This window comes from Camarhynchus parvulus, chromosome 8, assembly GCF_901933205.1.
Source record: "Camarhynchus parvulus chromosome 8, STF_HiC, whole genome shotgun sequence".
In the NCBI taxonomy this organism is placed as follows: domain Eukaryota; kingdom Metazoa; phylum Chordata; class Aves; order Passeriformes; family Thraupidae; genus Camarhynchus; species Camarhynchus parvulus.
The window spans coordinates 14,822,444-14,838,842 of NC_044578.1; the positions used below are offsets into that span (position 1 = coordinate 14,822,444).

Below are 16,399 nucleotides of genomic sequence, written 5' to 3' on the forward strand. Positions count from 1 at the left end.
AACCCACCGAAACCTCCACTGGGGCGGCCACCGCGGGCCGTGCCCGCCTGAGTCCCGCAGCGCAGCTCCCGCGGAGAACGTGTGGCAGTGGCGGCTGGACACGGCCCCTGCGCTCGCAGGGCGAGCCGGGCACGGCCCGCCGCCGCCTCTTCCCGCCCCTGCGCGGGATCCCAGGACGGGGTGCGGGCACCGGGGCCGTACGCGGCAGCGGGGGGCGCCACGAAGGCGGCAAGCAGCGGCCGCTGTGGCCGCGCCTCCCTTCGGCGCCTCCCCCAGCACGGCAGGGCCGCGGTGGCGGGGGAAGCGCCCAGCGGCCGGGGAGGGCTCCGACGGACATCGCTCCCCGGGCGGAGCGGGCCTGCCCTCGGGGACAGCCGGGATGACCCCTCGCCGCCAAGTTTCTCAACTGGTGGCCGGGAGCTGGCGGGCGGGGCCAGGCGGGACGGACGGTGCCCTCACGGCCGTGCGCCTCCCCTCAGCGCCCGGGCGGACGGCGCTGCCCACCTGACTCCCTCCTTCCTCTCCATTCCCCTCCTCCTCCTCCTCGCCCCCTCCCTTCCTCCCTCTCTCTCTTTTTTTTTTTTTTTTTTTTTCCTCTCACTCATTCCTTTGTCTTCCCGGGGATTGGCAGGTTTTATTATTCCGCCTGAACAAGCCGGGGGCGGATTGGCTGCGGCGGGCTGACGAGGGCGCCGAGCCGGAGTGTAGTTGGGATTCTGCTCTGTCAGTAACACATGTGTGAGAGCAGCGGGCACACGCGCACCGTGCGGGCACACACGCACTTGCAGCCTCACGCTTAGACGGGCACAAGGGCCGCCCCCCGCGCCGCCGCCGCAGGATCCCGGCAGCAGCTCCGCGCCCGGCCCCGCTCAAACTCGCCGCTCCCGCCCGCTCCGCTGAGGCGCTCCGGCGGGCCGCGGCCGGCCGACTCCGCGCCGCGGGAGGCTCGGGAGCCGCCGCAGCCCGGAGAGGGGGCGGAGGTGGGGGAGCGGGGGGGAAGCGGCACAAAGTGAAGCCACATTGCCAAACTTGCCCGGCGATTGCAGCATCGAGCGGCGGCGGCGCCCTGCGTGTGCGGCTCAGCGGCGGGGACCGAGCTCTGCAGCTCCCCTCCCGGGAAGCGGGAGCTGGAGGAAGGACCCGGGCAGACGCCTCTCATAGCAATATCTGTATTTTTCCAGCCTGGGCTGCCCCTTGCCGGGCGGGGGGCTCCCTCCAGCCGGCGAGAGGGCGAGCGCTGTGCTTATTTCTTTGCAAGAAGACCTCTTCAGGCACCCCGAGCGGCGCTCCCCGGCCTTTTGCAATATAGAGGGGAAGCAGGTAAGAAGTGCCGGTCGCTCCCCCGTGTCTCGCAGCGTTCGTGTGCGCGGTGCCCGCCCGCCGCCGCCGTCCCGCTGCCCGCCCGGCGGAGGGGCGCGGAGCCGCGGACCCCGGGCATTGTCGCGGCCCCCCGTATAAAGCCTGGCGGCGGCCGCCGCTGGAGCGCCTTCCCTTACCCCCCTTCCCAGCTGCCGCCGGGAAAAGGCTCTGCCTGCCTCGGCTGTGAATGGAGGGGACGGGGGGTGGGTGGGGGAGGCTGGGGCACCCGCTTCCCCTGTAGTAAACACTGTTCTGAAACAGTGGCAGAAAAGATCAAAGTGAGCTCTCTATTTCTCTCCTCTCCGGTTCCCTTCCTGCCCCACACACAGTCTTTTGTTTCAATCCAGGAGAAAATCGGTGAATCACCTAATTAAAACCAAGACATGAATTAAGCATCCATTTTTGTATTACAAATTTCCAGCTCTCCGCTTGTCCCTCTCTTGGTCTCCATTAAAAAAGCACCAGAGACGCTGTTAAAAGGGGGGTATTTTGCCTCTAGCTTCTAGCTCTGCTTTCTATTTCACTGACTCCTATCCCAGGACCAAAATTGCTTGGCTCTGTAATTACTAGAGTAAGCCTATTTAAGTTAAAAGCTTTCCCCCCCCAACTCTAAATGAAACTTGATGAGGGCCCGTCCTTAGTTATCAAGGGAGTCACTTTCTGGTCAGTCCTCTTGATTCATCTTTTTAGATTTAATCAGCATTAAGGTATTGCTTGTCCTTAAGAGCTTTAGCTTAATGGGGTTACTGGATGGTTTTCTCAGTGTAACGTTTCCCATTTTATATTTATACATATTTGTCTTCGACAAAGACAGGTTAAGGTGGTGGCATGGAGCCTTTTTCTTTCTTTTAAGAAATCCGAAGTGATTTAAAGCATAGCAAAACGGTTTAAAGACTCGGAGCAGGAAATGCAGATTCATTAGGCTGTAGCTGGAAACTGTAACAAAAGGCAATTCCTTGAACAAATGCATCAGAAATCAATTTACATAAAGGTACACGATGCGTTCGGATAAATGCAATGCTAATGGCTTTTAGAGTGGTTTTCTTTCCAAAGTCTCGGGGTTTTTGTTACAGCTTAATTGGTGCAGTTCTCCTGGTTTATTGTGCGGTCACTGGACATACCTCCAGGTACTCTTTCTGAGGAAATGTGTGTTTAAATCGGCCTCAGTTCTCCTCCTGCAGCCGAGTTGGGCCAGTGTCAGGAAAAGTTCGTCCTCGCTGCTCTGGACGTATCAGTCTGAAGGTCCTTAGCAGATAGCCAGATGCCTCGGCATGAGCACATACGGCTTACAAAGGACAAAGACAAAACATGCTGCTTAATTGGCAGTAAATAACTTGATCTTTTTATAGTATAAGTGACTAGAGGAACACCGGGAGTTTATTGGACCCTGGATTGAAGGCAACAAATTAATCGGTTTAGAGTAAGCTTTATGAATTGATTCCTATATTATCTCTCGGTTGTCCTGCTTGCATAAAGCATTTATTAGAAAGTGAAAAATGCCCTTAGTTGCAGTTTCTGGGGCGGCCAGAGTAACCGCAGCCGGAGCGATGCACTTCGTTACTCTACTGCTTTCTTAGGATCGGTAAACTGTTTTTACTTTTTTCTCTTTTTTTTTTTTTTTTTTTTGATAACAAAGCTTTAGCATTTAAACTGCTGATCAAGGGCAGATTAGCGAGACAAAAGTTGAGTATGTTTGTGTAGGAAGTTAACAGGCGTCCTAAAGTTCAATGATCTATTATTCGGGCCAGTGTCCTCAATCTGGAGTGTTTTCTCGGGGTGTTTTTAGTTCTCCAAAATAAAACTACAGAAAATAAAATCCCAAGGCCTCGAGGGCCGGTCCGGAGCCCCTCGTTACCGCCCCGAGGCTGCGGAGCCTCTCCTAGACTGAAAAACCAGTTTCACAACTTTTTTTTTCCCCCTCCACTCTTCACACACTTTTTTTCATAAGCAAAACAAACCCCGGGACTGTTCCTGACTTGTGAGCTGCAGCTGCACAAGCCCGGGGCGGGGGGGCGGCGGGTTGCGCTCGCTCTGCCCCCCGCGCCCGCCGCTCCCGCCAGCTGCGCGGCCGCGCCCCGCCCCGCGGCCCGGCCCGGCCGCCGCTGCCCCGCGCTGCGCCCCGGCCCGGCCCGTCCTGTCCCGGCGCTGACCCGCCCCCGCCCCTCTCTCCGCGCAGGCCATGGTGAACCCCGGCGGCAGCGCGCAGCCGCCCCCGGTCACGGCGGGCTCCCTCTCCTGGAAGAGGTGCGCCGGCTGCGGGGGGAAGATCGCCGACCGCTTCCTGCTCTACGCCATGGACAGCTACTGGCACAGCCGCTGCCTCAAGTGCTCCTGCTGCCAGGCCCAGCTGGGGGACATCGGTACCTCCTGCTACACCAAGAGCGGGATGATTCTCTGCAGAAACGACTACATCAGGTGAGGCGATGGCCAGACTGGTGAGGACAGCTTCCCCCCTTTCCTGCTGCCTTTTTCTCCATTTTTCTTCCCCCGCCCCCCCTCCCCCTTTATTTCTCGTGGTGGGTGTCTGCAGGGCAGAGGGGTGGGCTGGCTCAGGATGGCTCCTTCCTTAGGAGGGAGAGACGTGCGGGTGCGGATGTTAGTGCCTAGCCCAGGGCGAGTTGCGACTGCCAAGTGGAGGAAAGAGTTGGGGGGGGGCTGAACGACGACTGTAACTTTAAAGTGGTTTGTCAGCACAAAACAAGTCCTAACTAAAAATAAACAGCAATCAGAGAGGCTAAATTAATCTGCTTTGTTGTAGTGTTGAAGGAGAAGTGTGCATATCTGAACAGTAAATGTTAAAATCGTAGGGCTTAAATAAGGCTGTGGCAGAGGTGCTAAATAATGAAATGCCTGCCTTTAGTATCTGATTAATTATGATATTTACATAAGCACCTTTAAACTCCTTTGAGTGGAAACAGAATGACTCATTCTCTGTTCTCCTTGTGAAAGAGCTGATTAACCATCAGTTGGAGGGCCATGGATTCTACTTATAGCAAAAAACCAGTGGTATGATGTTTGTCTCAGCATTGTTACAGAGAAGCTTTGAACTGATATTTCTCTTAACTTCCAGTGCAGACAATGCAGGAGATAGCAGAGGAGGTATACGCTCTTGCCCTTTATTTCTTATCTCTTCCTCTTTTGAAGCTGTTTGCTTTAAATTCCACAGATTTGGGTAGGGGGAACTAAGCCTCGCTAATCTCACATCTGTTGGGGTACAGTAAGATTATGCAGAGTATCCCTTCCAACAAGTTTCCAATATAATTAATAGAATTCATGAGGTCAGGTGCCCATACGATCTTTTCAGGTGAACTCAAGCTACTTAAACTCATTAATTTAAAAGGAGGCATTTTGAAGGATTACACATTTAATTTGAGTAAATGGTTTGATAGACTGATGCACATGAATGCTTCAAGGAGGTGTTCTGTTTCAACATTCAGTAATTAAAAAAAACAACAAAAAAGCCCCATACCTTCCCAGCATCACAGAAGTGCTTAGTTAAAACAAATTGTGTTCTGTTCAAACGCTTCTGGCTCCTCATTAATAGTAAATGTCAAGAGTTAACCCAGGATTTCCCTTCTTTCTGATGGCCAAAAAGCTCCACTTTTTTTTTCCTTTCTGAAGGAAAAAAAAACCTACCAAAAGCAGCCATCAAATATTACAAGTTTGGTTATGCTGTAAAACTTAGGTTTGAGAAGATGCGGATTGAGCACAGGTACCTCTGTAGTTAAGAGGATGGAGTTAGGATTTGGTTGCACTGATAGTGCAGTCTCAGACCTGGTGCATGGCCGTGGCTTCGTGTAGTGAAGTACATGAAACAGGTCCTGTGCTATGTCTGAGCAATTGAAGCTTTAGCTTTGCTAGTTTCAGAGGTATTTTTAGAGAGAAATGCTAAAAATCAGCACATTGTGGGTGCACAGTGGTGCTTTTTGGTCATCGTCCTAAGCAATAAGCCTAAGTCTGGCGCAATAGTAATTAAATAGAGCAGAACAGTGTTAGGGAAAGAGCCTTGTTTGAAGTGGAAAAATTGACACTACTGTTAAGATGCATTGAATAGTACAGATTCATCACTCGACCAACACCATCAAACAAACCCTCATGTCTGATTGCTACTAATTAAAAAGAGAAGATGCGTCCACTGTGTCCCAGAGGCAAGTTCAGGCAAGCTTATCACAGTCCTCTGGTTTTGTGTTGCCAAAAATTAATACTCGTTTATTTTAATGTAGGCAATTATGAATAGGATGCTTTATCAGATGAGGGGTTTCAATTGATCTCCTTGTCCTGTCGCCTGACTTCTCTTTAGATCTGTGTAATTTGACTTGCAAAAATAACCCTGACAGATGCTTGCTGAAACTTGAACTGGACACTGTACACTCAAGGTGGGGTAGGATGGCTTGGTGCTGCCAGGGCTGAGTTAACTTGGAGCTTTCCTGCTGGAAATGGACTTTGCAGGCTTGCTCGTGGGTCATGCTGGCATGAGCGAAGCCCTTGCCCTTCAGGTGTGTGAAATGGTTCCATTTGGTTGCGGAGGCAGTGCCACTCACAGCGAGTCTGTCTGGTTCCCCTCTGCCATCCTTCTCCCCTCTGAGTTTTCCGGCGGGCTTTTGTGGCGGCGCGTTCTCTCCCCAGGCAGGAGCCACAGTGCAGTTCTCAGCCAGAGGTGGGGGCACGCTGGACGTGACTGGCGAAATGGGAAAGAGGATTGATTGGCCTGGCAGGCGCCAGGTGAAAGGGACTCGACTCCTTTGGGCCAGGACCACAGGGCCATTTATTAATAGGCTTTTTAGCTGTCTCAGGCTGTATGTGGGGTTTTTTGTTATTGCTTAAACAACACAACACTCCCCTTTCCCTCCCTCTCCCCCCCCAAAACCCGAAAACAAATTGGCCGTAGAGCTACAGCTGCAGCTTTCATTGAAGGCCAAGGTTCCTGGGAAAACAGGGAGGTGAAAACCCCGGTCCGTTCCCTTCCCTCCCCACAGCGAGCAACGCGCTCAGGGAGAGGAGTGGAGCGCAGCCCTCCCAACCTTGAGATGCCAGATAAAGCAGCAGCGTGGCAGCGAATCCGCACAATTAAAAGCTTTAATTAGTGTCTCCTCCATTTTCTCTTAGTTCTGATGGGTTTTATCTAATGAGATCTGGTCGCTGGCTTAGATCTGCTCGGAATGACGTGTCCGAAATGAATGAGAGCCGCGTCGCAAACAAAACATTTAATTAACAAAATTGGCCTCTAAGAGAGAGCAGGGAGTGGTGGGGAAGGGGGAGAGGGGAAAATTGCCCGGGCGCCTTTTAAAGGGGCAGCGCCCGGCGCCCCTCCCCGGGCGGCCGCTCCGCGCAGCGCGGCGGGGGCGCAGCCCCGGGGGCGGGGGCGGCCGGAGCCGGGCGCGCCGCAGTGAGGCCGCTCCGGGGAGGGGGCCGCCGGGCAGCCAGTTCATTTCCCTGGTAATCAGCGGCAAGCTGCTATATTCAGGGAATGCTGTCCCTTTAATTGAACAGGCTAGGTAATTAAATGGCACTTTTCCAATAGGACGTGCTAGGTAAATCTAATAGTTGGTTATTTAATATCACTTTGAAGTCTGCCCACTCAAGCACAATGACAGCACAGGAGCATGTGAACTATTAGCTAGGAAAAAAAAAAAAAACAGGATCTCAAAAATTAATTAAATCTCATGCAATTTAGGGGGAACGTTTATCTTGATTTGTCATAACAGAATTAATTCAAGGCCTCCAATTCACTTGGGGGCAGATCTGTTACTCTGAATTAACCAAGCGTAATTTGGCTGGGTTTTTTTTCCCCTTTTTTTTTCTTCCTCTTCTCTAATGCAGCACTTGCCATTATGCACAGCCCCCCCTTTTAAGTATCAATAGCTTCTGGTGCTTTTAAGGTGCTTGGTCTCTAGTTATTCTGAAGTACCTTTAATGGACTTGGCTTCAGGCATAATTTCTGTGTTGCCTTTCTTTGTTACATTTAATATAGCTGGTGCAGAATTTAGATTAAATGTGGGGAATGTACAAAAACACTGATTCTTTCTGGATCAGTAGGTCTGGATGTGCATTTCTCTTTGCTAGGGCTTGGATATATATGTATGTGGACACAAATGTGCACCATGTCGTGCCAGAATCAAGAGTGCTTAAATCTGTCTCCACGATTTTGGAAAGCAGTGGAACCTTACTTTGTTAGTACAAGTTGCTAGAGACGTGTTTCTGCTGATGCTGAATTTTGAGTAGCAAGATGGGAAACTGGGTTGAGATTTCTTGCTGCTTTCATTCCCACTCTCCTACAGAAAGTTCTGAAAAAAACCCCACCAGCAAAAAAAAAAAAAAAAACCAGAAGCATTTGGGGGTGTGGGGAATGCTGTGTTGGAACCACACAGTAGTTAATTTAAGGTGGCTCAGTAAAATGCTGCTAAGTGTAGAAGAGCTGCCTTGTCCGTAAAGGGAACCTCTTGATGTTTGTGATTGATTGCATTGCCCAAATGTTGAAATATTAATGACCTTCTTGGACTGAGGACCCAAAGAGGAAACTGAAACCAATTCTGTCATCACAATTAAAGAGTCCCCTGGCTTTAATTAGCCTGACCTGGGGTATCTCTACCCATTGCTGCAGTTAAAGAGAAAAGAGCCCATTAAAGTCCAGTCTGAGACCGATAGCTACTTAATTGAGCACCTAAAGCCTCAAGCTTTTTAAATCAAATACTGTCCTGGACAGTCCCCCTGGTTAGATAATTAGCTCTCCAGCTTCCCAGAAACCATGCAAAACAACTTTTTCAGTAAAGAATAGTTAATGTGGAAGACTTTCTTTGCTGGTAAGAAGAAATAACATTTTTTTAAAAGATAAAACTTCTTCCTGTTAATGGCATTACAGAACAAAACCATTCATAACAGTAGAGATGAAAAATAAGTTTAATTTTGTTGGTAAATAATAATAAGCAGCAGAAAGCTGTTCTGAGTTTGTAAGTAATTTTTAGGAATTTTAGCAGAAGATTCAGCTGAAGTGGCTTCCCAAAGGAGAGTTGTTCTGGGAACATGCCTGGGGAAAACTTAAAATGTGTGGAAAGCCTCGGGATTAGTTTGACTCCATTTATTAGAATTCACAGAGATTCAAGGTGTGGGACCGCTCTAGTTCAGAGAGAATAGTATAACGAATGCTTAATGAAGACAAGTAGTGCAATGAGATCAGCATTCTGAAAGCTGTGTTTTCAGTTGGGTGGTGCACTTGTACAGGGCGAAGAGGGGGATTGTGAGAGACAGCTCATCACGTTCAGATTCTCCTGGACAACTGACATCATCTGTCCATCTTTGCCTTTTACCCAGCAATGCCCTTGCTGCCACCTCCTTACTCTGGATTGTTGGATCTTTGCTTGGGAAGTGTGGCAGTGCCTTTCTGCCTCCTCTCACAGCCCTTCCCTGTGCAGTCTCTAGTGCCAACTTCAGTCTTAGTAACGATAAAGGAAGGAAAATGCATATTGCAATGCTTTGGAAGTAACCTCGGTATATCATGTAACTATTCTGAACCGGTCCTGGTTTGGAAGATGCCCTAATAATGGACCTTTAGTTTCCAGACAGTTTAGTCCCTTTGGCAGGGAGGTCCTGACAATGTATTAGTTCAGCTTTCCCTTTGTAACCGCTGTGATTCTGCAAGAACGTGTCAATGTGTCGTGGATCTCAGACTAATTAGTTTTGAAATGGAGTTTTGATTGAACTCTTCAAATCGATGCTGCTGCAAAATTTGTTTCTCAGCTTCCTATTAAAAGCCATCTTAAGGGGCAGTTTTACTACTCTCTCTGTCGTTCAGTCGATACATTTAATAACAACTTACAGGCTATTTTCAATAAAGTGGCGACAGCAAATTAGTAGTTTGAACATGACAAGCCTCCTCTGCAAGCTCGGATTCTGAAAATTCAAAGCAATTATTTTTATACAGAGGCGCACTGCAATCATTCAGATTACGGGTATTCTGTTGTAATGTGTGTCCTAGGTTGACACAAACAGAATTTTATGACTTTATTTGGACAGGAAGGAGATGCAAATATTAATATTTATTATGACACCAATACGCTAATTTGTAAATCCTATTGCTGTGTTTTACATCGTACAGAAAAGTGGGTCTGTGACCCTGCCAGCTAGTTCAATTTCCTTTTTTACTGCAAAATGAATTGTGGTAGTCTTTATAAATATTTGTGTCTATTAGAGACTCGCGCAAAAGCAAATAAAGGTTTTTCTAATTCTAGCTAAGGCAGCCTGTAAAAGTAGAACTCAATAATCATTACTGTATTATATTTTGAATCGATGCATTGTGCCTTTAAATGGATTTGAAGAATTATGTATATATTTTTCTTCACCACTCTTGTGCCTGTTCCCCCCTCCCCCCACTGCGTGTGCCCCCCCCAATGGCAGATGTTGTGGTCTCATTTGATTGCATAGGAAAACTGCAGTGATACAGCAAACACCCAGAGAGATATGATGACAAATGGGTCCAGATCCCGGTAAATTACTTTCTGCTCAAATCGAAATTTCATTCAGTTTGTTGCTAGCAGAGATGAAGTAATCTAAATTGTGGACTCAGGAGCAGATAGAGGGAAGTTGGAGCAAGCATTTCATTATCAAGAGAGAGAGAAGGTTAGGATGAAAGAGATGAGCAGAGGCAAATCTAAAGTGTTGACACCATGATTGAAAAGGTTAACCCATACACATTATATATCAACCTGGATAGCAGAGAGTTTCTAATGGAAACTCTGCACTGATGGAGGTTTACTGGAGTTTCAATACACTGAGCATGATGTCTTCTTAGATATACAATCAAATCCTCTTAACCCTTTTGATGACTCATATCTCAAGATATGATTAAAGTACAAAAGAGTTCTTCATATAATTTCAAGGACACAATGCATTTAAACTCCAGTCATGAATTGTATCTTTTTTTTATGATGAACCCAGTAATCTGATAAAATGTGTGTAGTACAGAATTGTTTGTGTTTCTAGAGGTGTAAGTCAATACTTCTGATTAAATCCTGTGTAACCACATCCAAGGTAAGGTGAAGCTACCAGTTGTTACACAAAAATAAACTTTTTCATATTATGAAACATAAGCAAGTTGGAAGATGGGGGTCAGAAGTCTAAAAGAGTTGTGTAATAAACCGTGGCAGTGATGTGCAAAAATGCCTAGAGCCTTCTGTGTATTAAATTATTCATGATCATCACCTCTGTTTCAGGTTATTTGGAAATAGTGGTGCTTGCAGTGCCTGTGGACAGTCCATTCCTGCTAGTGAGCTGGTCATGAGGGCACAGGGCAATGTCTATCATCTTAAGGTGAGGGTTTTTTTTCTGTGTACTTTCGTTTTTAGCAGCTGATTAGTATTGCCATGCCTCTTTAGTGTAAAACCTGCATCTGCTTATGAATGAAATGCAAAATAATAACTACAAGAAGGAGTATCTATTATAAAGCTTTGCTTAGTGCGTAGCTTTGTTCCCTTGTAATCACTAAAACTCTGCTTGAGTTATGTACTGCGTAGTCCCAACAGGTAAGACTAATGCCATATTTGGAGATACTAGAAACCAAGCAGCTCCATATCTCAACTGCACTTGCAGTCTCTGAAGTGTAATTTTCAAACCTGCGGCATACTTAATTTGTGCTGTAGTTTCACTTGCTGTCTCTCTCCTTTCCCAGTGTTTTACATGCTCTACCTGCCGGAATCGCCTGGTCCCCGGAGATCGGTTTCACTACATCAATGGCAGTTTATTTTGTGAACATGATAGACCTACAGCTCTCATCAATGGCCATTTGAATTCACTTCAGAGTAATCCACTACTGCCAGACCAGAAGGTGAATACTTCACAATTACTAATAAGCTTTCTTAGAGCTAAATGAAGATCAATTTCTTTTCATTCTAATAGTGGACATTCCCTGCCCCTGCAAAGAAACCTTTAAGTAGCTGAACTTACCTTAAGTTATTTAGGCACAGGGTTTGGGGAGAAAATAGTAACCTTTTAAATATGACATACAGGGTGAGTCAGTTTATTTTGGTTTGGGCACGTGCATCTGTACAGGTGTTGAACTCCTTATGTACAAAGCAAAATGGAGAGCATATATTAATACAAACTTTTAAGAAAGAGAAGTATTTTATTTTATAATCTTGAAATTAAATGCTACAAGAGAGCAGGTTTCTGAGGGAGGAAAATTAGATCCTTTAATGTGGAAATAAATGCCTTATGAAGAGAAAGTTCCTGGACTAAGCTAATGTATTTTATTTCAATATTAAGATTTTAGTTGAGGAAGGACGCTGGGGTACTCTTTCAGAAGTATTTTCTTGCCTGTTTTGCATGTCATAACTCAGATTTTAAAACCAAAGTGCTATTTACTTACTGTTCCGTAACACTAATATCTCAGCTAGAGATTGTGTATCTCTGTGGTTGATAGTTTTGGTTTCTAGCTAAATGAGTAAATGATGATTGCGCAGGTCGTAGAGTGAAGAAGAAGAAAAAAAATTTCTGATCAACAGTTGTCTTGTAACTCTGAAACTAGATAGTTCTAGATGTATTTTAATCTTCTTAATCAGTCCTAAAGCTATGCAAGTGAGTGCATTTTGATAACTGCTGTGCCTAATTTGTAACAATTACTGTCAACCTTGAGTTAAGAGACTGTTCATTCCACCCTGGTCCAGAAAAGAGTGGATGTATGACTCTTGCACATAATTTTATTCACATCATATTTCATACTGATTATGTATTGATGACATTGATTCATTTACTCTTTACAGCGCCACTTGCATGGATATTAAATCTTATTGACCACAGATGAATTTTAATTTCAGATTGGTGATAGATTTTTCCATCAGCTCTGATAGTATATTTGACTTTTTCATCATTAACCCAGGCAATCACACAGCACTGAGTTATTGCAATGAAACAAAAAGTGCACACTTCAGTTGGTAATTCTTTATAGATTTACAATAGGAACTTCATTAATGTCTGTAAGGATCACAAAAAATAACATTTATCTGCAAGTAGGAATTCAGAAGATGAAAAAAAAATCTGGGACAAATGCTAGGCTGATCTATTCTGTAGTGTGCAGTGTATTTTGGAGTGCTTTTAGTCCGTGGAGAAATAGGTCCGAGAAAATAGAAACTGTTCTTTATTTTACTTTTTTTTTTTTTGGTTATGTTGCTACATTTCAATATCTGTGTTTGCTTTTTTTTTTCTGTGCATAAATTTACTGATTAATTTTAAGTATTCTTTCAAGTCTTATACAGTGAATGTAATTACATCAAAATAAAGCATGGACCTTTTTTATTTACTTAATTTGTCAATCGAGGTGATGAGAGAATTGAGTACAAAAATGCTACATAGTTAGGCAGAACAAAGATAATTAAGATTGGAAGAGAATGTGTGGCCTCTTCTCAAGGAAGTACAAATACAGTTAAAGATTCATAGATTTATACTGTTGTGAATTTTAATGAAACAAATCTGTAATATAGACTAGCTAGCAGTGATTCTGTTAAATGAATATTTATAGGTATCCCATTTCAAAAAATAGGTAAAACCATTCATCTTTATACACTGCAGTAAAAGGTTTACCATTCTGAGAGTGGTTTATCCACTTGTCTTCTACGAATGTAAAGTTTAATGTAACTTCAAATTGGTGTCTAAATTGTCATTTAGTTTTATCAGTTTCTTTCTCTGCCTTAGCAAAACATAAAAATGATTTAGCTGCAATAAAAGCAGCAGACATGATGAGGAACATAGAACATGGCAAAGAGAAGTAAAAGGGACTGGGCTTGCAGAGCTCGTGACTGCAGGTACCTGGTGGGGGCTAAATGCAGAGTGGTGAGGGCAGGTTTTTGTCAGCCCCTGTCACTGCCTGGCAGTGGCATTGCTGCAGCCAGAGCTGAGGCACATCAGCCGCTGCTGGGGAGAAGGTTGAGGGGTCACGAGCTTGAGGGTTTTTCCTTTATAATACAACATCTCTAGAAATTGTTCTGACTACTCCTGCTGTTTTTCAAAGGGGATTGCAGAGCACCGTTAACTCCAGAAATCAACACAGTTAAAGAGACAAGTTGATAATTCATGTATTTGTCAGGTTTCTGGAACTTTGGAAGCTGCAGGGGCAGTTGCTAAGGGAGTTATATTTTGTAATATATTTTTTTATATTTTATATTTTTAATAGTTTTATGTTTTTCTTTTTTAATAGTCTAAAGATTTTAACATCAGAGATGTTTTACAGGAAGCTGCATGTTTTAGGGACACTAATTAAAAATATTCTTCCACTGTAACACAGTTGGCTGTAACAGATACTTTTTATTAAGCATTACAGATCAATCATTTTCCATGTTATTCTATCACTAGAGATTACAGAGATAGCATAATATGCACAAGTTTGGTTTTTTTTTTTTAATTTAACCAAAGATATTGAGACACTCTCAGCATTAAAATACATTTTTGTTATGCATTGAAGGTGACAGTGATAAACTTACTCTTGTCTCACTGCAGTTTACAGGTGACCAGTGCAGGCAGGAAAGGTTGCATGGCCTAACTTGGTTTAAAAACTTGGGGTTTTTTTAAGGAGACAAAACGCAGGGATGTTTGCCGTTCCCGCCTTTTGCCTCCCTGAGGCAATTCACACATGTAAATTATAACTTCCCATCGCTTGCCCTGAAGTTTAAAAAACCCTGTTTTCTCTAAACTCAGTACTGTTGCCTGCTGAGTGCAGACTTAGTTTGTGATGTCCTGTGTGCCATTTCATTTGAAGGGGCTGTATTGTCACGAATTCTCTGTGCTTTTTTTGCACTGGTAGCATTCCTGTAGTATTTCTTGTTTGCAACAGTATTACCACCTACTGAAAGTGTACATTTCCCACTGGTTGGCAGTGTTCGTAACAAATGTTTGTTTTCAGCTTCTATACTTTTAAATAAAGTATGAGTTACATTACGTCTCTTAGAGAAGATCTTAAAAATCTTCTAGTTTACATATCACTCAGCAATTCCCTTGTAGTTACATAATTGGTGTTGTCTGTGTCCATAGTAGAAGATATTTGATGCTCATTTATTAAATATGCTTGCTGGCTGCTCCCTAATCTTTGTTCTGGACAGACAAATTACCTTTCTCACACTGAGCTTCGGCTCTGGGGAATTAAACCTCCAAGCTTCTACTACTTTAATTAGCTTGAAAGTGGGGGGTTGCAGTTACTAATAGACCTCAGGCTTTTAGTAACTTAGAGGAAGGGTGAGAAAAGAACTTCCTGGGAAGCACAAAATGTCATTTTAAAAGCCATAAAAATCTAATATATATTATTTCATTTTGGTAATTGCAAACAGATTGTATTTGAAGACTATGGATGATCATTCCTATTTTATCCATGAAAGTTTAGATTTTTATTGAGTTAGACACTTTTAATTATCACAATTCATTAACACCAGTATGAAAGCACATGTTTGACTTCATATATTAAAATGTTTATGTAACATTAACTAACGTACCACATGAGGAATTTAAATGGGAGGGGGGAATCCTGAAATATCTATATTTAGCTCTTGTGCAATGCAGCATATTAACCAAAGTTGCCTTGGGAGGATATTGGCTATACTTCATATTTGCTTTACACACTATTTCTTCCAATTACAAGATCATATTACTCGCTTCTTCAAAGGCATGGCATAATGGTTCTTCCCTTTCAAACGGGGCCCAGAAAAACCACCCTATTCACTGTATGATTTGTTAACAGAAAGTACACATTTCTTGTTGTAGTCTTTTTTTCATTTCTGCTTTCTTTAGTAGTGAAACTGTGAAAAATGTTTGCTTTTGCTGTTTAAAGTTGAAACGTTAGCAGTACGAATGGGCAGTGTAGAAAGCCTTAATCAAGTCACAGTTAGAAAGTAGTCTAATAAAAAATAGATTAGTGAATAGGGAAAAACAAAAGCAGTCATGTTGTAGTTTCCTATCTCAAATTTAGCTAAGATACCCATTTTTATTTCTTACAGGTCTGCTAAAAGGTCAGAGTAATGCAGAATGCGTGCCTTCATCTCAAATTTTGTTCATCACAGATGGATCCCATGTCTCCAAGTAGACAAGTCACCTTTGTAGCTAGCATCAGTGCCAGCTCCATACCATTGCACCTTCTTTATTCTTGATTGCCCTTCCCACATTTATTGGTGTATTAAAATGACTGAATATGAACATTAAGGACTCCATGAACCTGGGCTAATGGGAGACTGTAGAGAAAATGAAAAAAGATCCACCGGAGGACATCTTGGGGGGTGGGTGGGGAAGATGACTAATGAAGCTAATTAAAAGAAGCATTGAAATCTGCTTTTTCTACCCTCATTAACAATTAGCAGGGCACTGGCCAGTTTGTACCCTGTGTTTTACCTTAACAACATTCTATTTGCTCTTTGTATATTTAAGTGTTGTAAGGAAATGTGTTTCAATCAAACTGAACATGAGATAAAGATGTGGCTTTTGTGATATTCTATCACAAACACTTTTATTGTATCTCTGTAAAATACAATGTATGTATGCATGTAAGTGTTTTTGTCCTAATGTTGCTACTTCCCATGGCAAAAAAAAAAAAGAAAAAAAAAAGTCAGGCTCATAGCAGCTACTGTGTAGAAATTTTCACCTACTTCTAATTTGCTGAATGAAGAAAAATCTTTTATTTGTGATATTTTCAGAGACATTTGCTCTAGTATGGTGTATTTAAATAATAAAAAGTAAAACAAAACCAAGTATGGGTTTTAGAAGCTTTGCTTTTTTTAAAAAATTACATTCAAAACATTCTGCAACTTCATCTTACATAGTCGTTACCTGAATTGTCAGTTACCTTTAAAAGTAGGTGTTTGGTTTGGATTTTTTCTTTTGCCTTATGCCAAGAAAGACTCTGTTAAACTACTTGACTGTGTTACTTGTGGCAAGGATAACAAGTACTACTTCAAAATTATATTTTTTTTCATGGAGATTCTTAATTCTGGTAACAAGAAGTACATTAGAATTCCCATTGCAGTGAATTACAGCACACACAGAGGTACTGTGTTCTCTTTCCAGTTCCTTCTGTTTT

At 43.8% G+C, this 16,399-nt stretch overlaps 1 protein-coding gene across 1 annotated transcript; it reads left to right on the forward strand.

Annotated features, from left to right (window-relative positions):
• The first annotated feature begins 602 nt into the window (after positions 1–602).
• LMO4 (LIM domain only 4) lies at positions 603–16,067 on the forward strand. The gene is made up of 5 exons (XM_030953400.1): positions 603–1,320; positions 3,536–3,774; positions 10,566–10,662; positions 11,021–11,176; positions 15,327–16,067. Exons 2-5 carry the CDS (start codon positions 3,539–3,541, stop codon positions 15,333–15,335), a joined length of 498 nt encoding a protein of 165 aa, XP_030809260.1. The 5' UTR covers positions 603–1,320; positions 3,536–3,538; the 3' UTR covers positions 15,336–16,067.
• Positions 16,068–16,399: the final 332 nt, after the last annotated feature.